This window comes from Phalaenopsis equestris, unplaced genomic scaffold (assembly GCF_001263595.1).
Source record: "Phalaenopsis equestris unplaced genomic scaffold, ASM126359v1 Scaffold000210, whole genome shotgun sequence".
NCBI lineage: Eukaryota > Viridiplantae > Streptophyta > Magnoliopsida > Asparagales > Orchidaceae > Phalaenopsis > Phalaenopsis equestris.
The window spans coordinates 120,340-145,301 of record NW_018164652.1 but is presented as its reverse complement, the minus strand read 5'-3'; the positions used below and the strand labels follow the sequence as shown (position 1 = coordinate 145,301).

Below are 24,962 nucleotides of genomic sequence, written 5' to 3'. Positions count from 1 at the left end.
TTTCGAGTGATCTCTATGTAATTGCCCTTTTTTATATATATGGAATATCATAATATAGTTAATTAGAAATTGATTTGAAAAGTAAAATGATTGAAACTTTAATGCTTTGATAATATCATTAAATTTTAGTAAAATGAATGCATATGTTTCTTGCTAGCATCAATTTAGAAGAGTCGATGTCAAAGAAAAATTGAAGAATAAATCTGTTGAAATCGAAGTGAGTACTTGTACTTTCAAATTATAGCTGCATTTGGTTTCTTCTAAATTTGATACGTTCTGTTAATTATTTAGATAAATTTTATACTATATGATTAAAATCAAAGTGATTTATCTACTTTTAAAGTTCATTTGATCATATCGATTTGTATGTTACTAATATCTGTATATGTCCATCTATTACATAATTTGTCTTATATTATGCATTGGATGATATAAAAATAAGAAAGAGATTGATTATTCTGATTGGTTGCATGTGTATACTTGGCAATGATGGAATCCACCCTTTTATAATTCTAGTGAAGGAAAGTTAAGGTAGTCGTATATGTGATTGAAGAAGGATATTGATTTTGATATGTCTTAATTGATAAAATTTAAGACAGTGACAGTTGTACATATATAAAATGATATAGACATGTTACTGATATAGCAAAACATACTGAATGTTATCAATTATTGTGAACTATCGTATCTGAAAAATTAAATTGTCTAATATATTTATATTAATGTATAGTATTTCTGACTATTATGCATATCATTCCTCTTTCGTTACGTTACTGTAGTTTAGAAATAGATGTACTCACTGGTTTTTGTAGCTCATTATTGTTTTAAATTAATATTTCAAGGTTAATCATTTTATTAAAAGTTGAATAATAAATCAAATGTTTATAGAAGATGCAAATAACCAGAAATAAGATAAATTTAATTGTATTACTTTATTTCTTTATTTAGTGGATCTTTCATTTCATTTTAAATATAAATGGTTAGTTATAAAAAATAAAAATAGAAACACATGATTATCACAATCCGATCGTTTGTTTGGCTAGGCTGTGACATAATTAATTATCCAAATAATTGAAAAATCCCGTCTTGATTAATTACAAGCCTTGGCTAGACTGTGACATAATTAATTATCCAAATAATTGAAAAATTTATTAACGATTAAAATATAAATAAGTTTAAAAGTTTATATTCCTTTAAACTTGGTCATGCCTTTTATAAATAGCTTTTCTTCTATCTCTTGCTTTCTATCATTTGACTTTTTCATGAAAAATGTTAATTTTCAATGTTTGTGATCAACAACTCACTGAATACTCGATACATCCAAAATTTTAATAACATGAAAATAAAAACAACATACAAGCTTATCAAATATGGTACATCAGTATAATAATTTATGTATAAGAATATGACATTCAAGAGGTTTTTAAAATGTTCTATTATATTGTACAATGCTTTATCCTTTTAGCATTATTTTATGTGAATATCTGTCACTGAAGTGCCGTCTAAAATATATATTTGAAATACTTCAATGTGCCTTTTTTTGTTTACGTGCAATGATATATTAGCATCTCCAGTTTTTATCATAAGGGGCAAACTTTATCAGTTAGTATGCACATACAATCATTTTACATAATTCATATCACTTAATATATATTATGAATAATGCATACTTTATAGAAGTTAACGACGGCAAAAATTTTATGATATTTATATTGATATGACCAATGCTTATAAAAGAACAGATGAGTTAGGGTAAAATCTTATAATTTAAACAATTTTCATTAATTTTACATGTAATTGATTTAAAAATTTAAAAGACTTACTATAATTTAGAAGTCAGAGTACACACTTCAATGCTGCCCAATGATTTGATTTTCAGCCTTTTTACTTCTTAGACCTTGACTAATATATAAGATATGATAATTGTTTTGATTCCTCTATAATTTGCATTAACATTCTCTTATTTAATTATATGTATTATTATTTTTTTAAATCACCTAATCTATTTCTTAACATAGTATTGTTATTAACTTCCGACATTTGATATTGTACTTTTAAAATTTTATATGATCCATTATTTTTTAACCTATTCATAAACTTAATCCTAATTACTATTTTATTTATATGTATAAATTAACATTAGCTTTTATTTGTTCAAGTTAATTCCTAACATATTTTATTCATTTAATATAATCTTAATTATATTATTATTAATTTTTTATATTTTTATTTCTTGCTTTTGATTTAATAAAATTAAAAATCATTTAAACAAAAATGAAAAATAATTACTGTGGCTGCTATCTTAAAACTAATCTTGTTAGCACATTTCATACTTGAAAGTAAATATCCAGTTGGAATGCTACAAAATAAAAAAAGACACCTCACAAAACAGTGAGTAACACGATAATCAAAATTAAAAATATAATTATTAAAATAACAATTAATATTATGATAATATTATTTTTAAAATACAGTTGGTTTATATCAGGAGATAATCTGTCCTCCAACAAATCCCTTCACCCTAACCCATATTTTTTATTTTTATCAAATTCACGCCTAATGATTGTGGCACACGTAAATGCATCGAATTCATAGTTCAAAATATTACATATTGGAATTGATCTGTAAATAACAATGTTTCTTATGCTTTGTATGTAATTATTCCCAAAAAAGAAATAGAAGGGAGAGTCCAACTCAAATGTATGAAATTGATTTGTAAACACACACAACTATATGTAATTATCCCAACAAAAATTCTTCCGAGCGAAGGTCAAGAAATCGCAAGAAGGCTGCACGAGCCACAACAAAAAAAAAAAAAATAAACCGCAAAAAATGGATCGCAAGGAGCAATACACAAATGACAAATCTTCAAACTAGAAGCTAATTTCAATGCCAATAGTGTAGGGTAGAGATTACCAATGGGAGATTGTCACTGGAACCGAGTATTCAGAGAGAAGGTAGGAAGGCAAGAAAAGAGAAATGCCATTGGAAACCGCCGAACACAGTTGGGGGGGAGAGGAAGAGGGGCTAGGGATGAATCAAGCTCGTGGTCAAAGTGCAATAGGGAGGAGAGGAGGAAAGGTTAGGGTGGAGGATTAAACAGCGAAGATATCATGTGAACGAAATGCGGTGTGGGACAACCGAGGTATTATCACACCTACGAGACGCGGGCCGCGGGGTTGAACTTGCAGCCCGCGGTTTACTCAAATTAGTCAAGAAACCACCGCAACTTTTTTTTCAAACGCCAGCTTCTGCGTTTTCCTGCCTCGCCGCAGCTAAAATGCTGCCCCAAACGTAGCCTATGTTCATATTTAATAAATCCAATGATGGGGTGGATTTAATAAATCCATATTTACTAAATCCTACTAACCCTAAGCTCATCCATCTCCTTCTTGCCCGGTACATTGCTTGCTCGAGCAGTAAGGAATGCTCTTGCACATGGACTCACTCATCGTCAGCACAAGCTGCTCCTACAAATGTTTATTGTCCTTCTATTCTGCCACTTAGCTTGGGCAGTTGTGCGCTCTTTGGTTTTCACATCATTGTTGATGGCTGCTTGCAAGTGATACGAGCCCCTCCTTCGCGTGCCTTGCTGCCATCTCTTTTTTTTCCCTCACTGATTCCCTATCTTACTTTTTTTTCTAATTCTCTGTTGGCGCAGTCTGGCTCCCATTTGACTCCCTCTCTCCCTTCTTATTTTTTTTATATATGCGTTATACCACTTTAATTAATTTCTGTCTCACAGCTTCCAAGTATTGCTGTTCTGGTTTTTTTTATCCGCTACCTTTCAATAGGGATGTGGGAAGATGCATTATTTGTTCTCCTCTTTTTGCAACTTTTTTAATTAATCTACCATCACAATCCGGTTGTGTTGCATCTAGTTGTAATATATTCTTGGTCAGTATCCTAATAACTTGCTCAAATGCAATTTCGGGTATTTCATGCAGTAATATGTATATTAATTGCTCATTGTTTTTTACAGGGTGACACTCTTGATTATCTGGGATTTCATATTGCTGGTAGTCAAGGAGTAATCGTCATAGCTATCTGTCAAGCTCTTTTAATGGTAAGATCACATCTTTTTTCTGTATTGAAGTTCTGATGTAGTCAGTTGGGGGCATAAATTTTAATTTAGACCATTGTCAAACTTTTGTGGATTTAGGTACTAATTTTCATGTACTTTCATTATTTTTCAAATCGTCATCAATATTTTTCATAACATGACAAATAAATAATTGATTGAAGCAATAAAAAAGAGGAAATAAATACTTTATTTTTTTGTGCTTTGAAATGAATAGCACAAAATTTACATGGAATACAAGACTCAATTTTTTGCAATCAAAGATACGAATCCTGTATTTATTCTTAATATGAATTGTGTAATGGCTAATAGAAGAATCCCAATTTTAATTGGAATTGGAATATCTTAAACTGGAAATTTTGGTGTAGCCACAGCAACAGTCATATGGTTTTCCGTCGTGGAAGGGAGCAAAAATAGGTTGAAAGTTTTCTGGACAACTGTGGAGTGCTTACGGGTGGTTGGACATATGCGTGTTGCATTTGTTGTTCAAATCTCCAGCTAGGAGAGCATTGCCTTGCCACCACATGCGAGAAGAATCCCAGGACTGTGGGCCATTTTCTGGAATGGATCCTGGAAATATGGGCACCATTCTGCTATCTTTGTTTCCTTAATAATTGGGGTGATGATTCCTAGAAATTTGCTACATGATTTGCACACACGTTCTTTTAATTTGACGAAGGGCCTTAGGAAGAATATCAAAAGTTTGGGATTTTGTTGGATTATAGATTGTCTTGATAATTTGTTGTTTTATTTTTTTTTTTTGTTACAAAGTGTTCAAATTTTTTCTTTCAACACTGTCATTTTCGGTTCCCAAGTCCCGGATGTGAAAAGTGGAGGGTTGCATTAGATAGCTGACAACCAACATAAAATTTGTCAAAAAAGCATGTTATGAATCTCTTAAATCATTGTGTAAATGCTAGGGCGTATCCTGGAAGTGGCGTTGTATGGCTTGTATACATTGAAAAGTGTGCAAGGGCCGCTACACTGACACTCGAGTGTAGTGTCAAATAAGCAATAGTTCCCACATTATGGACGAATGCTGGTAAAGAAGTTAGTCTATGAAATTAATATTAGGATATGATTGAGTATATGTATTCTCATAAATAAATTAATAGAATTAGTTGATATTATGGTCCATAGAAAGATAAATATCTTATGTATTCAAGAAACTAAATGGGTTGGAAAAAAGACTAAGGGGATTAGTAGTTTAGGTTTTAAACTTTGGTATTCCGGTAGGAGTTACATTCAGTTACATAGAGTTTACATAAAATAAATTAATGAACAGTTCAACAGTGAATTAAAAAAGGAGAACCCAACAAAAAAAAAAAAAAACACAATTAACCATAAGCATAAGCATGAAGAGACATTCTTTCACTATGATTATAATAATCCTATACAAATTCCTCAATCACTGAATCACTAAGGAATTATAGAAAATTATATATGCTTTATATAAGGCAGAAATAGTTGACCTGGTTGCATTCACAACAAAGAAGAGTAAACAATGATAAATGTCATCCAAAGGTCACCAAGTCAACAACAAAACCATCATTGTTCACAATAAAAAAATTTTGACCTAGTTGCACAATTGTTCCGAACGAGAGGCAGAAGCAACACAACTGTGTCGTCAAAAGGTCGAATATAATAGTATTTGGGATAAACTAACATTTAAATACATTGATATTCACATAAAATAAATTAACCAACAGTCTAACAATGAATGAAATAAGGGCAAATCGACAAACAAAATTTCAATTAATCATAAGCATGAAGAGACATATCCTTCTAGTATAATTATAGCAAGGTTACACAAATTCTTTATTCACTTAATCACTCTAGAATGATAAAAAAATTTATATGCTGAAGATTATAAATGTAAATTGCCATTTTCCAATAATTTCCTACACCAATTAATGCCATATTCTTTTCCTAACAATCATTCATACCTTCTCATTCCACCAAATATTCTAATGAATGTACAATTCTTTTCTAAAATCTAAAACTTCTATAACAAATTTATCAAAGCTAAAGTTAGAATATCTATAACAAATTTAGAAAAATGAAGAAGATTTTTAGAATAATTTATAATTAGTAGAGCAATGACTGAACAGGACATAATATTAATAAAAAAGACTGGGTATTTCATATACGGATGTTTAGTGGGCGTGATATTAATAAGTAATGATCAATTATTAGAAGATATGTTATTTGATCTATTATTTTAAATAATGATATAAATGAGATTCTATTTTTAGAGAAAATGGTTGGTAGTTTAAAAAGTTTTAAGCGATTTGCAAGTATTGCATGATGAAAGGATAACATGGAGATTATAACATCAAAGATTGTGACATTATAATTTGGCCTGCTAAAATGTATAAATTGTGTATTGGGATGTTAAGAAATCATTGATAGTTGCGTAGCGCCTGTGAAAGTGACAATTTTATCGTTATTTTGCAAAAAAAAAAAAAAAAGAGGCTAAACTGAGGATTATATTAGATTGATAATTTGAATAGCATTATTGAAGATGAGCTATTTTGAAAATTAGACAAATGGTTTGTACATATCCAATGAAGGATAGAAAATTACTCATCTAAAGGGTATATTCAATCTGTGTTGAAATATTAGGAAGAAAAAGATGATAGATACCAGATAACACAATATAAAAAGTTGTTCAAAAAGATTTACATGGAATAAGTTTAACATCTCATTCAACACTTAACAAGAATGATTACGCAACGAGGATTCATAAGTTGCTCACAAATAGTTGGAATAAGGCTAAAGATGATGATAATGATTTTCTTTTCACTAATTACTGATAAACTTTCATGAAATGTTTTCTTTGTATATTTACTAGGTTGGGCCAGAGTATGCTAGATATTGTGGGATAGAAGCATTGGAACCACTGGGCATCTATCTCCCAGGGAACAAAAACTATCCTGGAGGTTTACTCTTCGATCCACTCGGCCTTTCGAACGATCCATCGGCTTTTGAAGAGCTTAAGGTGAAGGAGATTAAAAATGGCCGCTTGGCAATGGTTGCTTGGTTAGGTTTCTTTCTTCAAGCAGCTCTGACCGGAAAAGGCCCTCTCCAGAATTTACTTGATTTCATATCAGACCCTCTTCACAACAATGCTATATCTCTCTTAAAGCGATTTTAAGCTCAACAATTCTCAAGGATTGTTATGCAGACTTTCTATATTTGGAAAGCAGTCTTAAATCAGTTGTATATCTCTATTGTATGTAAAATATGTGATTATTAAATCACTTTTAGACTATATATATATATATACACACACACTTTTTTGATAGTTATGATGATTTTTTTCTTTCTTAACGAAGTCTTAATCATTTATTGGGAAACAAATCATAAAGTGATTAAGAGAAGGTTTTTACCAAGTAGTCATGAAATATAATAATTTCAATGTCTTGTAATATAATAAATGGCTAGCTAATTGTGTGATTTGTGGTTTGTTTGACAATGCTTTATGTTTGAGAAAAGTCAGCTTAAAAGCAACTCCCAATATGTTCATTTTTCCGGAACAATGGAATGCTAGGTGGTAGGGCCGAAGCCGCGAAGATCTCACGTTTTAAATTGGCGGAGAAATATTTGTGCGGTTGACACAACTCGGAAAGACGGGGTGAACCAAATAAGTGTGAATGATTCGAGCGCATTTTCTGTCCGAATTCCTGACGTAGTTCTGCGTGCGGCGAAGATTATTCATGAGTTATTTTCAGGTTATTTCCTGAAAGTAACTCAAAAATAAAGACCGTGGGTTATTTTTGGGTTATTTCGGGATTCTTAAAAATAACTCAAAAATAATCTGAAAATAACTCAGGAATAATCTCCGCCACACGTAGAGCTACGCCAGGAGTCCGCACAGAAAAATTAGACGAATGATTCTATGGCTGCCCCTAGCCTCTTCTCATCTACTTTTAAAATTTTTTATTTTAAAAAAAAAATTTCTTTTTTATCATTTTTGTGACATCATTGAAGATTATTTGAAATCTTATTCTCCTCTACTTGCACAAAGGACAAGATTTCAAACTTATTTATTTATTTTAATTAACTATAATAATAATAATAATAATAATAATTAATTTATGTTTAATTCTGGTAACATGTTCTAATGAACACCAATCCTATATTTAATTATAATTTAAAATTAAGCATGCAGTTTGATTTTTTCCACAACATGTATAGCTTGATAAATGGCAGCTCTTGCAGGATTTTCTTATTTCCTTTTCCTGCAATACTGCAAGTTTAACTCTGAAAACATCACACATGGCGCCGAAAGCATGGGAAAGGAGACGTATACTCCACACTTTTAGAAGCATTGCTGAAGTTCTTGAGCACAATGAATGTTTATAGGTTGCTTTAGGTTGTGTGGCACGCAATTGAGTGGGCAAAAAAAAAAGTCTTTTTTTTCAAAGAAGAGATTTTTATTTATGACAAAAAAAATGCATTAAAATGTTTAAACTTCCACTAATATTTTAGAAAAAGATATGAAGAAACTCATAATTAAATGTTTTTTTGTAAATATATGATCATTTTATTTAGTTTAATACTATCCTAATTTTTTACTTAACAACTTTAATTGATTTAATTAAAACAAGCTCCTCAAAACTAAATTCATTATTAGTTAAACTTAGTAATAGGAGAAAGCACCATGGATTTATGATTTATCTATACTAATTTCCTATAATTCTTTATATTAAAATCACTAGTTTGCCAATCAAGGGCAATTATATTTTAACTAAATATAATTTTTAAGTAGCATGCCAATCAAGGAGAATTATATTAAAAGCATTAGTTTGCCAATCAAGGGAAATTATCTTTTTCACATAGATCACAATTAAATTTTTTGATAAGTTTATTACTAATTTAATAATACCCTAATTTTAGTCAACAACTTTAATTGATTTATTAAAAGAAGGTGGTAAAAAATAAGTACTATAATAGTTGAACTTAATGATAGGGGAAAGCACCATGGATTTATGATTTACCTATACTAATTTCCTATAATTTCTTATATTAAAATCACTAGTTTTTCCAATCAAGAACAAATATATTTTCAAATCTCTATCAACAATTAGAAAAGCTAATCAAGTTTTATAATTTTATCGACAATTAGAAAAACTAATCAAGTTTTATAATTCAATATATGTTTATATAAACTAGTAAAATGATTGTGTAAATAAATTTTTTTATGGATTGCAAATTCCTTGGTAAACACTGTTGTCGAGTCTCAAACCTCGGATGCGAAAAATGGAAGGTTGTGTTAGATAATCGACAACCAGTGTAAATTTTGTTTAAAAATCATGACATAAATTTCTTAGATCCTTGTGTAAATGCTGCGGCGTCCCATGGAAGTGATGTGTTGTATGGCAAAAATACAGTTAAACATGTGCAGGGGCTGCTACACCTGTGCCCGTGTGAAGTGTCAAATAAGGAGTAGATCTATTAACCATGTTTGATCTACTCATTCGGAATGTCATAGGCATTTCGAAGAGGAACGCCTATAACAAGTTACTAAATTTGTGTAAAACTCACAATCTAAAATGTTTCACCCAAGTACTTGGATTTGTGAGATCGCCACCTTCGGTTTTGGCGTGGAAACGTGTAGGACTTCCCCATCTGATTTTTCATATGGGAAACTCTCCACCGTTCGTAGGGCGGACTAGCTACAAAGCTTTTCGCGCTCTACGAACACCCACTATGTTTTAGAATGGACTAGTCATAAAGCTTTTTCCATCCACTAAGATCGATCTCAACCAACTTCTCAAAGGAAAGTTGGGAGCGCCAAAGCCGTAGGAAAATGGGATTTTGACCCTACGGGATTAAGACCTAAGGCTCACAATAGGGAAATCACTTGGCTCCGAATAAGAATGGCTAACACAAGTGATTCCTAACAAAGGGCTTCCTTTAAGAAAAAATTAACGATCCATCACATAGGCGGCTCGGCCGGTTGACATGTCAGCCGACACATCCACCTCGCGTGGGTGATTGAACCCACACGGCTAGACCAGACTAACCTTAGGGGCAACTAATGGATTTAGGGATTCACACCACCGTGATGGTTGCAAACGTGTTTCTTCAAGTATGATGAAGCTCTCATAACAGTATAAGAGAAGCCCATATTCTGGCAAACTCCAGTGGCGCTCTGGTGATGCATTGACAAACTTCCGACGAACCTTCCTCATGTAAAGATGAAGCACTCCTCCACCATAGGAGAGTGGAGCCAAGAGTTGTAATTAACTATGAGGGACCCCCCTCATAGAGAAAACCAGACCCCATAATAAAAAAAACTCTAACCCTTAGTAAGATAGGGGAAAACCCTAGTTCCGTAGACCAACGAGTCAAAGAGATCTTCCTTATCGGGGCAATTAGTCTCATTCAAAGGTAACATTTTTGACCTTCGGGATAGTATATTATCCTTCAAATATCATGCCTAACCGCTTAGATAGAAGTCTTCCCAAACTCTACATGGCACACACAACAAAAAAAATCTCCCACAACTACTTCTGTAAAAAAAGTCAAATACCCATGAGGAGTTCCTTCTTGGAGGTCCTAGACGACTAGCAAGTACCCGGAGAGAGTTGTCAAGCTCCTCTTGTGGAATTATTTGATGGGACGAGTTAATAACTTGTGCAAAAATTCATCGTCACTCAACACTTCCACTTCACGTTTTTCTCATCCCTTTCACCATTTTAGTGGCAAGATTGCTTAAAAACCAACATAAAAATTAACATTGCGGTTCTCCGTTTTTTAAGTTCTCTTCACATTCACGTTTTCCTTTTTCCTTAACATTTTTAGTTAGCAAAAACTATAAAACTAATCGTAACTACCCCTCTTTTTTAAGTTCCTTCCACGTCTCTCTCACTCCCTCTCTCTCTCCCAAACATGGCTAATTTTGGAATCATAATCAGTATCTTCTTCATATCACTTACATTTGCACAAATAAAAATTGGTTTTTCTTGTCAGGTGAGTATGAATTTTCATTGTTTGTTTTGATTCTTCTTTTACTTTTCTTCAGGTGAGATTTGTCCAACTTTTGTCAGGTCTATGTGGTATATATGGGAGACAAAATGAACTACACTTCTGACGAGTTCTTAACAAAAAACTATGAAATTCTCACCGAAATCCACGAAGGAAGGTAATTTCATATCTATATTATTGCCCAGATTGCTTCTTTCACAAATTTCTTAAGATTTTTCTGCTGGGAATTTGCATTTTAATCCAACAGCTTCGACAAAGCGCAGTCTTCTCATGTTTACAGTTATAACAATGGTTTTAGTGGATTCGCTGCAAAGTTAACTGAAGAACAGGCATTGAAAATGAGTGGTATTGAATAATTTCTCACATTTTTTACAGAAACTATATTGTTCAATTTCGGCCAGTTTTAATCAATTAGAAGTTCATTCTGCTTCATTTAGAGATGCCTGGAGTTGTTTCAGTGTTCCCAAACCGGAAAAGAATTCTGCACACCACTCATTCGTGGGACTTCATGGGACTGGAAATGGATTCTGCTAAAGAGATTTCAGGCTTCTCTACTAAAAACCAGGAAAATGTGATAATTGGTTTCATAGATACAGGTAGGCTCATCATTAGAAGAATATTAATAAAATTGATATCATTTGGTGGAGATATATCTATGCATGATTAGGCAGAATTTGTAGAATAATTTCTGAAATACTTGATGAATTATGAAAGGTGCATTTGGGGTGGTGGTGAGGTGTCGCACTACACTTTTTTTCTAGTTTTACCTTTTTTTTTTCAAAATAATCCAAGTAAAAGCTGTGTTTTGCTATCGGATCTGGCTAAATAAGAGGACTGCTAGAAAGTTGGGCTCTGACTTTGCCAAAAAAAATGAAACTTTTAGTAATAACCAGAGCAGCTTTGTGAAAAACAGATTTTTCTGCAGTAACAGCTTCACAATCGCTTCTTCAAACATCTGCGCAAAACACACTAAGTATCAATTCTTTTTGAGTTTTTGCTAATAACAAAATATATTTCATCACCCTCTTTAGTTTTAACCATGTATAGATCTATTGCGTGTAATTTTTATTTACAAAACAACAGACTTGAACAAGCGGTTATTCTTAAAATTACAGGAATATGGCCAGAGTCTCCAAGTTTCAGTGACGAAGGGATGCCACCAGTGCCTTCAAGATGGAGAGGGAAATGTCAAGCAGGGGAATCATTCTCAAATTCCTCATGTAACAGGTCAGTTAAAATACGGATGACTTGTAATTCATTTTGTTCAACCTTTTTTAGTTCCATTTTGTTCCAAATCTTTCATATTACACCAAAACTGTCACTATTTTAACTTTTAAAATGTGAAATATAACTTTTAAGTCAATATGTATATATACACACACAGACCACCCTATATACGCATGAAAAGTTATATTTCACTTTTTGAAATTTAGGGTGTTAAATATGATGTATGATGTATGATATATGATATAAGATATATGTAAGAATTGAAGTATGGGTGCTAAATATATAAATAGATAAGAGTTGAGCGGAATGCATGTAAATCTTTCTAAAATTAGTTTTCTGGCAGCAGCTTCTCGCCCCTTTCTTACAAAATGAAAAAGTCCAAGACTCATTTTATTCAGCTGTATTTGTTCATATAATTGGTTGGAATTATATATAAGAAGTTAAGATAAACAGTTGCAGCAAAACATATATAATATTTAAAAGCAAAGAGGAAAAAACCAACTAAACATGACCTAGTTAATCTCACTCTCCATTGAATTATCTGCATAAGAATTCTAATTATATGACAGAAAAGTGATAGGTGCAAGGTACTATATGGGTGGCTATGAGGCTGAGAAAAGAATGGCTGAAGAAGCACAAGTGCAACCAACTGAAACTAGGGAATTCAAATCTCCTAGAGATAGTTTAGGACATGGAAGCCACACAGCTTCGACGGCGGCTGGGCGGTTCGTCTATGATATGAACTACGATGGACTAGGCATAGGAACAGCAAGAGGTGGAGCACCAAATGCCAGGATTGCAATCTACAAGGCTTGCTGGGAGTCTGGATGCTATGATTCAGACTTATTAGCAGCATTTGATGACGCAATTGAGGACCGCGTCAACATAATTTCATTATCTCTTGGTCCTGAGTCGCCTCAGGGAGATTACTTCAACGATGCCATCTCCATTGGTTCATTTCATGCTATGAGAAGAGGAATAATAGTAGTTTCTTCTGTTGGAAATGCTGGCACTAGAGGTTCTGCAACCAATTTGGCTCCATGGATGTTCACAGTGGCTGCGAGCTCGACTGATAGAGAATTTGTATCTAATATCAGACTTGGGAATGGAGAGAACTTGATGGTAATATGCAACTGGCTTGGTTTAATTAATTTATTAGATGTTTTAGATTGCCTAGTTTGTACTAAAACTTTTCCGTATAATTTTTAGGGAGTCAGTCTCAATACTCACCAGATGAATTCTTCAGTTCTAACTGTTGATGCCTCGGAAGCAAATGATGGATACTTCACTCCATATCAATCAAGGTGAAAGATTCAGAAGTTTTCAATGAATATTGGTGTTCATTTTTTTTCTTATTAAGATATATAAGAATATTGCGTTTAGTTCCATCTAGAATAGATTAAAGAGATTAAAAACACCATTAGTTGTTTGCATTGACAGCTTGATATGAGAGGGCTTCCATTTCATAAAGGAGATTAGGAGTTGTTACCGGAATCCTATTTTATGAAACATTTTCAAAACTCTGTTTAAAATGTCAAATTTTCTCCAAACCATTCTACAGCAAAAACAGGTTAAAAGCTTAAATAAGTAATGCTTTATTTTTTTCTGAATAAAAAAAAAAGTGCAAATTTGAATTTTGATGTATCAAGCTTAACTAATGGTTTCTTTGAATCAATACTCCCACTCAAACTTATTACTTACAGTTACTGCTTGGAGAGCTCCTTGAATAGAACAAAGACCAGAGGAAAGGTTGTGGTTTGCCGGCATTCTAGCAGCTATTCTGAATCAAGACTGGAGAAGAGTTTGGTGGTGAAGAACGCTGGTGGTGTGGGAATGATTCTGATTGATGAAAGAGAAGATAATGTTGCCATTCCCTTCGTCGTTCCTGCAGCAAGTATTGGAATTGAAACTGGTGATAAAGTACTGTCTTATCTTAATCAAACAAGGTTGACTTCATCAAGCTTCAGCAATGAATTCAAATGAGAATCATTTTTCTATTCCATTTCTTATATAAACAATCTTAAAGCTGATCTGCTCTGAAATCATTTCAGGAGACCGACCACACTTATTTCTCCAACAAAGACAGTACTGAAATCACAATCGGCACCTCAAGTTGCCGCATTCTCTTCGAAAGGTCCCAACTCTCTTACACCAGAGATTTTAAAGGCAAGCGAATCATGAAATTATGTGCCTTCTTTTCTTAAAAGATTCAATTTATCTTATAATATTGAGTATTCTGTAGCCTGATATCATGGCTCCTGGACTCAATATCCTAGCAGCCTGGTCTCCTGCAGCCAAAAACATGATGTTTAATATCATTTCTGGAACTTCCATGTCATGTCCCCATGTAACCGGATTGGTTGCTTTGATCAAGTCTGTGTATCCGAATTGGTCTCCAGCTGCAATTAAGTCTGCAGTTATGACAACAGGTGAGTGCTATATTCATTTTTTATTAAATGATCTTTTTTATATAATGTGACTTGATGCCGTTTTGGAAGTTCAATTTAATTCAATTTAAGTTCAATTTAAGGCATATATATAATCTCAGGAACTTCAAAGAACTTACAAAATTAGGATTTATTTAGCTTTATTCACAAGTTTAGAAGAACGATGAGTCATAACTCTGCAACATACAGTGCTACAAGTTTAAGCTCATAGGTTGAGGGTCAAAAATAACCGGATTTTCAAAATAGTCTCGCAATAAAAAATTAAACTTGGCTTGGCAAATGTAACTAAGCAGACTTGTTCATGTTGCATGAAAAAAATATATATCAACATCAACATCAATATCATCATCATTGCCCTAACCCAACAATTTATAGTCCGCTTTATGTATTTTTGTTCTATTTTGATTATTGTTTAATGAAATATGAGTCATTAAACCTATTATAGCATATACACCCATATTTGTTTGGGTAAGAGTTTAAAATAGATTTAACAAGTTGATGATCTTAACTCAATTTCTTGCCTAGATGTTGAGGAGATAGCTTGAGTGAGGGAAGTTATTTTCATCGAAGGTTACATGTCTAGATATGTATCACACTACAGGATTGAAAGACAGTACACCCTGACAACATAAGATATGATGAAAGAATTTGAACATATTTCGTATTCTCATAAGAAGATAATGTATGCAAGCAGTAATGAAACAATCAAACAAATATAAATTTTATTTCATTACATAAATAAGTTTAATAACTGATATAAGTGAAGGGACGACAAAAAAGTGACTGAAAATAAAACTAAACTAAAAATAGGAAGATAGCCATCCAAACTCAAAAATAAAAGATAAAAATACAAAAAAATACAAGTGAAGGGACAACAAAAAAGTGACTGAAAATAAAACTAAACTAACAATAGGAAGATAGCTATCCAAACTCAAAAATAAAAGATAAAAATACAAAAACTATTGTGAAACTAAAAACACCTAAAAATAAATCTAAAGTTGGAAAGTTTGTTCTGATGGAGACTGTCCTCCGAGTAATGAGTGCAACAAGCTATATAAAAATTCATAAGTTTTTAATATTTATTAAAGCATAAATAATATAAGAAATGAGACATGTTGTATGAACAATAAAATGAGTTTGACAAATCAAACTCAGTAAGTTTTTAATATTTATTAAATCATAAACAATATAAGAAATGAGACATGTTGTATGAACAATAAAGAAAGATGATTTATTTTATACAGAACAAAATTTGCAACAAGAGTATCAAATACTTATAACCATAAATAAGAGTGACTTAAATCATGCACTTCTAAATAGATATTTATAGTCAACAATATTATATATGTTTATACATATATAACTTAACAATATTTTAACACAACCTGATAATATATAACTGCAATGTATATATATATACCCACTTTCAACATAGCCAGACATTTTGTGGCCAGAATACTTGTGAAAAGAGATATTACTATATATACCCACTTTCAACCTAACCAGACATTTTGTGGCTAGAATACTTGTGAAAAGAGATATTACTTAATGTTACTGAAGTCTGGTTGGGCACAACTCATAATGGATATTGGCAACAAATCATCATGGAACATAAACCTCCTTATTGTTCTCATTGTAAGATATTTGGGCACACCCTTGATAAATGTCATAAGCTTCATTCTAATTTGAAATCTAGAGATCATGTGAATAAGGATGGGTTTAATCTCATTGTCCTGGACACTACCATAGGACAAGATTTGATGTCTGATTTAATTGCCCCTGTGACCCCCCTAACAATATTGTTTCTGCGATTGATATGTGTTGTTTTTGTGATTGATGTAATGTTGGATGGCTCTGTTGGGCAACCTATATGTTGTTTCTGCGATTGATGTAATGTTGGATGGCTCTGTTGGGAAACCTATACTTTCAAACCCTATTGAAAACAGTACTGAAGGATCCTTACTTACAAAGGATAGTGTTCGGATTGATAATCAGGAGAATATTGCAGCTCCCCATCTTCAGTAAGTAGAACCTATTGTGGGTACAATTGTTGGCAATCCTTCTACTACAGCTCTACCTCCTACTCCGAATAAGCAACAATCTTCGGATGAGGAATGATAGGTTTACACTTCCATGAGGAAGAAAAAGAATGGAGATCTACTTGAGCTAAGGAATCTAATGGATGATACTTTGGTTACTTCGGGTAATGGTACACACCTCACCAATTTGTTAGCAGATTCCATTCCGAGAATTAGACACAGGCAGAACTAAATTGGGTTGTCCCGATTGATCTTATATATATCATTTCTTTTCCGAATTTTGTGTGTGTGTGTTGTACCGTGTGGGTTGGGTGTCTATTTGGGCCCACTCAAACAACCTATTTGTACACATTTCTCTTTAATATAATTGCCCAAGGGCAACTATATTAAGTAGAAAGAGTACAGATAGGTTGTATGAGTGGGCCCAAATAGACACCCAATCTATAGGACCCAAATAGGCACCCAACCTATATAGTACAACACATAAAAAAAAGAAGAAAATTAAAAACCCAAAAGTAGATGGTACATAAAAGATCAACCAGGTCGACCCATTTTAGTTTTGTCTCTGCTTCTAGTTCTCGAAAAGGAACCAACTAACAGATTGGTGAGTTGTGTACCACTGCCCGAAGTAATCAGAGTATCTTCCATTAGATTCCTTAGCTCAAGTAGATCACCATTCTTCTTCTTCCTCCTGGAAGTGTAGACCTGTCATTCCTCATCCGAAGATTGTTGCTCATTCGGATGAGGTGGTAGTGCTACAGTAGAAAGATTGCCAACAGTTGTGCCACAAGTGTATGTGAGATATGAGTTGTCGTCTCTACTCCTGATACTTCCTGAAGATGGGAGCTGCAAGGTTCTCTTGATTATAAGTTCGTGTACGTAGGGGGTCCATTCTTATTTTCAGTAGGGTTTGAAAGTGTGGGTTGCTCAACAAGGCCATCCAGCTTGTCATCGATCGCAGAAACAGTATTTTCAAGGGGAGGGTCCACATAGGCAATAGAATCAGACACCAAATCCTGTCCTGTGGTGGGGTTTTCTTCAGGTGGGGGTGGCATCCTTATTCACTTGATTTTTAGATTTCAAATTAGGATGAATCTAATGACATTTATTAATGGTATGCCCAAATATCTTACAATGAAAACAATAAGGAGGTCTATGCTTCATGACGATTTGTTGCCAATATCCATTATGCGTTGTGCCCAACCAGACTTCAGTAACATCAGACAAAGTAATATCACTTTCCACAAGTATTTTGGCCACAGAAGGCCTAGTAAGGTTGAAAGTAGATAGATCTAGCTTCATAGAGTCCCCAAGTATGACACCAATAGAGTAAACAACCTAATGATGGAAAAATTGCAGCTTGAGACCAAGTAGACTAAACCATACCGGTACAGTAGGATGTTCATGATTGGGGTCAAAATAAGGAGACCACTTGAGTAGCTTCATTGACTTACCAGCGATGTTAAGATATTTTTTGGAGAAAATCTAAGTGTAGTCCTTGGGCACGATTAACTGAATTAATACATATCTCTCATCCATGAGCACCACTTTTCACTTTCCTGTCAATTTGAGGTCATCAAAACTTTTCCTAACAACTTCCATAGGTGGGTGTCCCCACTGAAATTTTCCAATAAGAACAAACTTGAATTTGTCAGTCAGCGTTGAAATTTCTGACGCAAAGAAAAAGAGCGTTCTTTTCTCATTTTTCCTGCTTGCATTCTTAATAAAAGAGAAGTCACCTATACCATCATGACATTTCTTATAACTTGAAGGGAAGACAACCGTCGTCTCCCCCTGAGGATTACCTAACACGTGGGCAAAGGAGGTTTTGTCAGATTCAACCGAAAAAGAAAGCTCCATCTCAGCAAAGAGAAGCCATGCAAGTTGAGCAAATGGCAAAAAAGACAAGTCGAAGAGGTCGGGGCAAGCTGCGCAGAAGAAAGGAATCACAGATGAAATGAAATGCGCAGAAGACGGACAAGAAACCTCAGTTTGACGAGGGAATCCGCGCAGAAAAGAACCGTAGAAGCTGGATGACGCGAAGGAGGAGACAATGAAACCGCAGAAGCAGATGTCGAAGCCCTTCTTCGTTGGGCACGAAAGAGAAGACGACGATCACAAAGGAGATTGAAGTCCTTCGTCGTCGTCGTCAAGTGCGGGAACTTCGTTTTCGGGCACCATAGGATGGATTGAAGGTTGAATGAATCAAATCAGGGTTCGGGCGAAACCCTAGCAGAGCAAATCGCCACCGACGTTATATTATATATATATATATATAGACACACACATATTTATACATATACATATCCACCAATATTTATATACAATTATGAATTTGCAACAATGGGATTTAATACATCAAGCTACAAGTAGAATAATTAATATTGAAAATACAAGAAAAATGTATTAAAACAAGAGTTTATCAGTAAAAGTGATTAATTACTCATGATATTAATTATAAACAAAAAGTAAAATCTACTGCAAATATATTAATAGAATTTGATGGGCATGACGGGCAAACCAACAATTAACTAGGAATCTAATACAAATAGAAAAGATAATGCCCCTAACAATGAAGAGTACATTTATCCCCAAATAAATAACAGTTACTTATCTCACCACTTGAGTAGCTTCATTGACTTACCAGCGATGTTAAGATATTTTTTGGAGAAAATTCTAAGTGTAGTCCTCGGACACGATTAACTGAATTAATACATATCTCTCATCCATGAGCACCACTTTTCACTTTCCTGTCAATTTGAAGTCATCAAAACTTTTCCTAACTTCCATAGCTGGGTGTCCCCACTGAAATTTCCCAATAAGAACAAATTTGAATTTGTCAGTCAGCGTTGAAATTTCTGACGCAGAGAAAAAAAAGACTTCTTTTCCATTTTTCCTGCTTGCATTCTTAATAAAAGAGAAGTCACTTATATCATCATGATATTTCTTATAACTTGAAGGGAAGACAACCGTCGTCTCCCCCTGAGGATTACCTAACACGTGGGCAAAGGAGGTTTTGTCAGGTTCAACCGAAAAAGAAAGCTCCATCTCAGCAAAGAAAAGCCATGCAAGTCGAGCAAATGGCCAAAAAGAGCAAATGGCAAAAAAGACAAGTCGAAGAGGTCGGGGCAAGCTGCGCAGAAGAAAGGAATCACAGATGAAATGCGCAGAAGACGGACAAGAAACCTCAGTTTGACGAGGGAATCCGCGCAGAAAAGAACCGTAGAAGCTGGATGACGCGAAGGAGGAGACAATGAAACCGCAGAAGCAGATGTCGAAGCCCTTCTTCGTTGGGCACGAAAGAGAAGACGACGATCACAAAGGAGATTGAAGTCCTTCGTCGTCGTCGTCAAGTGCGGGAACTTCGTTTTCGGGCACCATAGGATGGATTGAAGGTTGAATGAATCAAATCAGGGTTCGGGCGAAACCCTAGCAGAGCAAATCGCCACCGACGTTATATTATATATATATATATATAGACACACACATATTTATACATATACATATCCACCAATATTTATATACAATTATGAATTTGCAACAATGGGATTTAATACATCAAGCTACAAGTAGAATAATTAATATTGAAAATACAAGAAAAATGTATTAAAACAAGAGTTTATCAGTAAAAGTGATTAATTACTCATGATATTAATTATAAACAAAAAGTAAAATCTACTGCAAATATATTAATAGAATTTGATGGGCATGACGGGCAAACCAACAATTAACTAGGAATCTAATACAAATAGAAAAGATAATGCCCCTAACAATGAAGAGTACATTTATCCCCAAATAAATAACAGTTACTTATCTCATGGGCAATAAAAGTCTAAAAAGTTTTAGCAACTCAACCGGCTCAGCTAGTAGGTCCTACACAATTTAGACTTACAAATGTTAACAACTATACAAATATTGGCATTAAAATAATTATTTATTATTATTATTAGTCAAATTGCTATTATTATAATTTTGAAAGAAGATAGGGACCTAACTAATTTTAACTCCAAAAGAGTTAACACAAAAATCAAATACAAAAAATAAGATTTAACAAAAAGAAAGATATATATACATACATATATAGAGAGAGAGACACACACACACACATATATACTTGCGCCCTTGGGTGGCAAGCTGGTACACAGTTGTGCTGTCAGACGTAATTCCCCTTTGACCCAAGTTTGATTCTTACGAGGATGGATAACATATATGGAAAGCGGTATTTTCAAATACCACCCTTTCGATATATATATATATATATACATAATTGGAATCTTAATCACTCAAGCAAGAAGCAAAGGGGGTCGGAGATAGCAACCACGAGAACAAGAGGGTGAGGGTAAAAACGAGGCAGAGAAGAGGTAAAGAGAAGTGGCTTCCTCGAGGGCTTTTGGCAGCTGTCTTGTCATGCCCTAGCTTTGCCCTCCTTAAATAAAAAAGAAAACGATGTAAACAGCAAAAGAGAAGGCACTTTATCTGGCATTACAACAATAAGCATAGCAGGAAAGAAAGGGCAATGCGGCAACAAGCAGAGAAAAAAATAATAATGATATCACCCAACTTACACGATTAGGAGGGCTAACAGCGAAGGTGATTGCGGGAAGAAACAAGGAGGGGAAGATTTCGAAAATCCTGCAAATTTGGAAGAAAATAGGTGACACTCTCTGGAAGGAAGAAAATGGAAGTTTCATATCTTACATACTTCCCCTTTAAAATAATTTCGTCTCCAAAGTCATACCCAATATCACATCAGACTCAATTAGAGACAATATTATAAGTGAAGCACACATGTATTTTGTTAATAATAATGTTAAAATCATGAACACACTAAGAGCGAAACATGAGTCAGATGACATAATAATTGATAAATGCAATGTAATGAGTAGATCGATATATTAAATGTAAATTTGTCTGATATGAATGAATGTGATGCCCCAAAGTTAAATAATATTATTATCAATTGCTTAAATAAATATAAATAATGTATATCACCACTTCAAGATCTTCATGAGCTTCTCACAGCATCATAACAAATGCTCGAGATGGAATCGTCTGCTTAAGCTGCTCCAAAGCCTGAGGTCACTGAGATTGGTAATGTACCATTGATGGGTGTTGCTGCTTCGATGGCGGATGCTAGTACTATAATCCAGGAGGATGTTGATATCGCTGAGACACCATCACTAGATGCAGTAGCTACTGTGGCTGAAAGTAGTATTGACCTGCTTGTCATCTGTCATTTTACTTCCAGTGTCCACCTTTATTAAATTTATGCCACCTATTCGAATGTTGGTTGAAATTATTCTCTTGGTTTGTTGTAGGCGAAGTTTGGGTCTTAAAGGGCAATCATTAATCTTGTGATTGGTGTTGTAGCAATTGAAGAACTTGTCAATAGTTAGTTTGCAAATCCAGGTGGTCTCTTTCACGTAGTAGGGGCAGCTAAAATCGCTCTTTAAAACAAAAAATAAAAACATATAAAAATTATACTAACCAAATATATTTTAAAAAACAAAAGTGAAATGAAAATAAAAATATAAAACAAAAATGATGACAAATGGACTCCAAAATTCCAAATTTCATTGTCTACTCCACATGTTGGAAAACACTGCCCATTTATATGGTTAGATAGATCACTATACCAACAACAACAAAAAAAAAATCTCTTGAAAAAAAGGTGGATTAATTCCTTCGCCGGTTTTGATATCCCATAATTTAAATCTAAGCCTTCCCAAAATTAAAACTATCACAAGCCATTGTTTTGCAAACAATCCATGCCGCTGGACTTCTCACCAAGATGAAAAAATCTACGTCCCCTATCATCAACTTTTTTATTGATGTTTAAATCAAGTCTTACACCTACCCAGATCTTTCTATTGAACTTACCATGGGATTTCTAATCCTTCAAGGCTGTCTATTTTTGCCCAATTCGACCTACTGAATTGTCCCAAGGATCAAAATTTCTGGTCACTTCTTGGAATGAGTAGGAAACAATTCAATATATGGAATAAAGGGCCAAAAAACGCCATTAGTTTTAGAAATTGGTCATATTTATGTATACTCATGAAAAATTTTTAACAAACATAAATCTTGGATATGCAGGAGAATTTTAAGGCTTTATAGACCTTCCAATTGCAAATCTTAGGTGTTTTATCAGCCAAGACTACTCTTATTTTCCTAGTCATCCTATCATCTATTTCATAAAGAGGACCATACCAACTACCATCTTACACTTAATGAACTAGGATCGTCGTTGACCTTTGTTAACTGACGCAAATGCTCAAAACTTAACATCATTTGAATCCTCCCAACTAATGCTAACATTTGATGTTTGCATCGCCTATGATACAATGCATGTTATGGAGCAACAACAGCAGTTGGCATCTATTGCAGCCAACCTTAGACGCCTGTAGCTACTTGGGTCATCCTATCATCTATTTCATAAAGAGGACCACACCAACTACCATCTTACACTTAATGAACCAGGATCATCTTTGACCTTTGTTAACTGACGCAAATGCTCAAAATTTAACATCATCTGAATCGTCCCAACTAATGCTAACATTTGATGTTTGCATCGCCTATGATACAATGCATGTTATGGAGCAACAACAGCAGTTGGCATCTATTGCAGCCAACCTTAGACGCCTGTAGCTACTTGGTACCAACTCATGTTTGTCTTTGTCCATTGATGCCAGTCTCCCGCAATCATTCTTGGATGGTGCCTATGACCACCGTCATTAGAGATACTCAAAAGGTCTCCACTTTTACATGAGAATCCATTTCTAATTAGAAAGAGAACACATCATTCAAATGAAAGACTCATACCAATAGAATAGTTTTCAACTATGCTAGGCCTTATGGTTTCTTTTATTTGTTTTTGAAACATGATAATTATATGCCTTAAGTGTGAGCTCCCCTTTTCTTTGTTGATACGAGATATTTATATGAGTTGAAATATAATCACTCTCACCATGATTTTTCTGGCATGCAACAGTTCTATTTTTTTTGGATGATAAGTCATAAAATTAATAGCAACATTTAATGAGCCTGTCAACTGTTATATCAAAAAGGTTTAATAAATATTCTCTTTTATGTAGATTCACATATAATATTTATAACATATATACACGCTCATTTAGAGTATAATACACATTAAACATATTATAATCCCATAATTATAACGAATATTCATTTTTGTATCTTATTTTGAAATGTCAAAAAATGATTTTGAATGGTATGTATTGTTTGTTTTAATTTCAATTAAATAATACACATTTAACTATTATGACTATACCAACATATAAATGTCAATTTGACAGCAATTCCTAATTTTATTTTAGCATTCTCATCTTACCCACATGAGACTAACCAAGAGGACCATAATGCAGCAACCATACTGAACAAGAATCGCAAAGCCATTACTGCAGACCCGAATGGAAAAAAGGCAAACCCCTTCGACTATGGTGCTGGCTTCCCAGAACCAACAAGAATGCTAAATCCAGGCCTCATATATGATACTCAACCTTCAGATTACAAGAACTTCCTATGCTCCATTGGCTATGATACCGAATCACTACAGCAAATAACTGGAGACAGCAGTCTGTGCTTGAAGCCTGCTCCTCCTGCTTCAAATCTGAATTACCCCTCGATCACAGTGTCAAACCTCAAAGATAACATGTCAATCATCAGAACTGTAACAAATGTGGGAAAATCAAACAGTGTTTATCGAGCAGCGGTTTATCCTCCTAAAGGAATTAATGTAGAAGTGATCCCAAAGTTTCTTGTTTTTACAAGCTATGGGCAGAAGATGAGCTTTAAAGTAAACTTCAGAGTGGATAAACCTTCGAAGGATTATGTTTTTGGTTCTTTAGCATGGCAATCAAAAGATGTTAGGGTCACCAGTCCACTGGTAGTTGGAATTGCTTCTTCCAGTGTAGGCATGATTTGAAAATAAATAGTTCGGTAAACAGGAAAGGTCAGATATCGGTTTAGAAGCAACAGGAGATTGGAATACATAATGATTTGTTTGAAATTGGTGAGGAATTTGTAATATTTAATTGTTGTAAAATTTAATAATTTCTTTTATTTTGACAGCATGAAAATTGTACGCTGCTGTCAAATCCTTTTCTTTTAATAGATTGTGGATATTTAGGGTCTGTTTGAGGCAGCTTATTT

General features: G+C 33.8%; 2 protein-coding genes across 3 annotated transcripts in view; both read left to right on the top strand.

Moving 5' to 3' along the window:
- LOC110023083 (chlorophyll a-b binding protein of LHCII type 1) overlaps positions 1 to 7,387 on the top strand; it is a 30,335-nt gene extending 22,948 nt beyond the window's left edge. Inside the window, exons 5-6 of the mRNA XM_020722305.1 lie at positions 3,983 to 4,066; positions 6,936 to 7,387. Coding sequence (XP_020577964.1) covers positions 3,983 to 4,066; positions 6,936 to 7,238 — 387 coding nt within the window. The 3' untranslated portion in view covers positions 7,239 to 7,387. The remainder of the gene's footprint in view (positions 1 to 3,982; positions 4,067 to 6,935) is intronic.
- A 3,568-nt stretch (positions 7,388 to 10,955) lies between these two features.
- LOC110023082 (subtilisin-like protease SBT5.3) lies at positions 10,956 to 24,962 on the top strand. Of its 2 annotated transcripts, XM_020722303.1 has the most exons (11): positions 10,956 to 11,062; positions 11,140 to 11,234; positions 11,325 to 11,422; positions 11,515 to 11,673; positions 12,193 to 12,304; positions 12,874 to 13,426; positions 13,514 to 13,608; positions 14,008 to 14,250; positions 14,356 to 14,470; positions 14,547 to 14,733; positions 24,176 to 24,962. In XM_020722303.1, exons 1-11 carry the CDS (start codon positions 10,982 to 10,984, stop codon positions 24,733 to 24,735), a joined length of 2,298 nt encoding a protein of 765 aa, XP_020577962.1. In that variant the 5' UTR covers positions 10,956 to 10,981; the 3' UTR covers positions 24,736 to 24,962. The 2 variants fall into 2 exon arrangements, with proteins under 2 accessions (XP_020577962.1, XP_020577963.1); XM_020722304.1 differs by lacking the exons at positions 10,956 to 11,062; positions 11,325 to 11,422 and having other exon boundaries at positions 11,161 to 11,234; positions 11,453 to 11,673.

Excerpts from the sequence above, each read along its gene's own strand:
- LOC110023082 (XM_020722303.1), top strand. The coding sequence starts at position 10,982 with ATGGCTAATTTTGGAATCATAATCAGTATCTTCTTCATATCACTTACA. Across the intron at positions 11,063-11,139 it reads AAATTGGTTTTTCTTGTCAG|GTCTATGTGGTATATATGGG; the intron begins GTGAGTATGAAT and ends AACTTTTGTCAG. Across the intron at positions 14,734-24,175 it reads GTCTGCAGTTATGACAACAG|CAACCATACTGAACAAGAAT; the intron begins GTGAGTGCTATA and ends ACCATAATGCAG.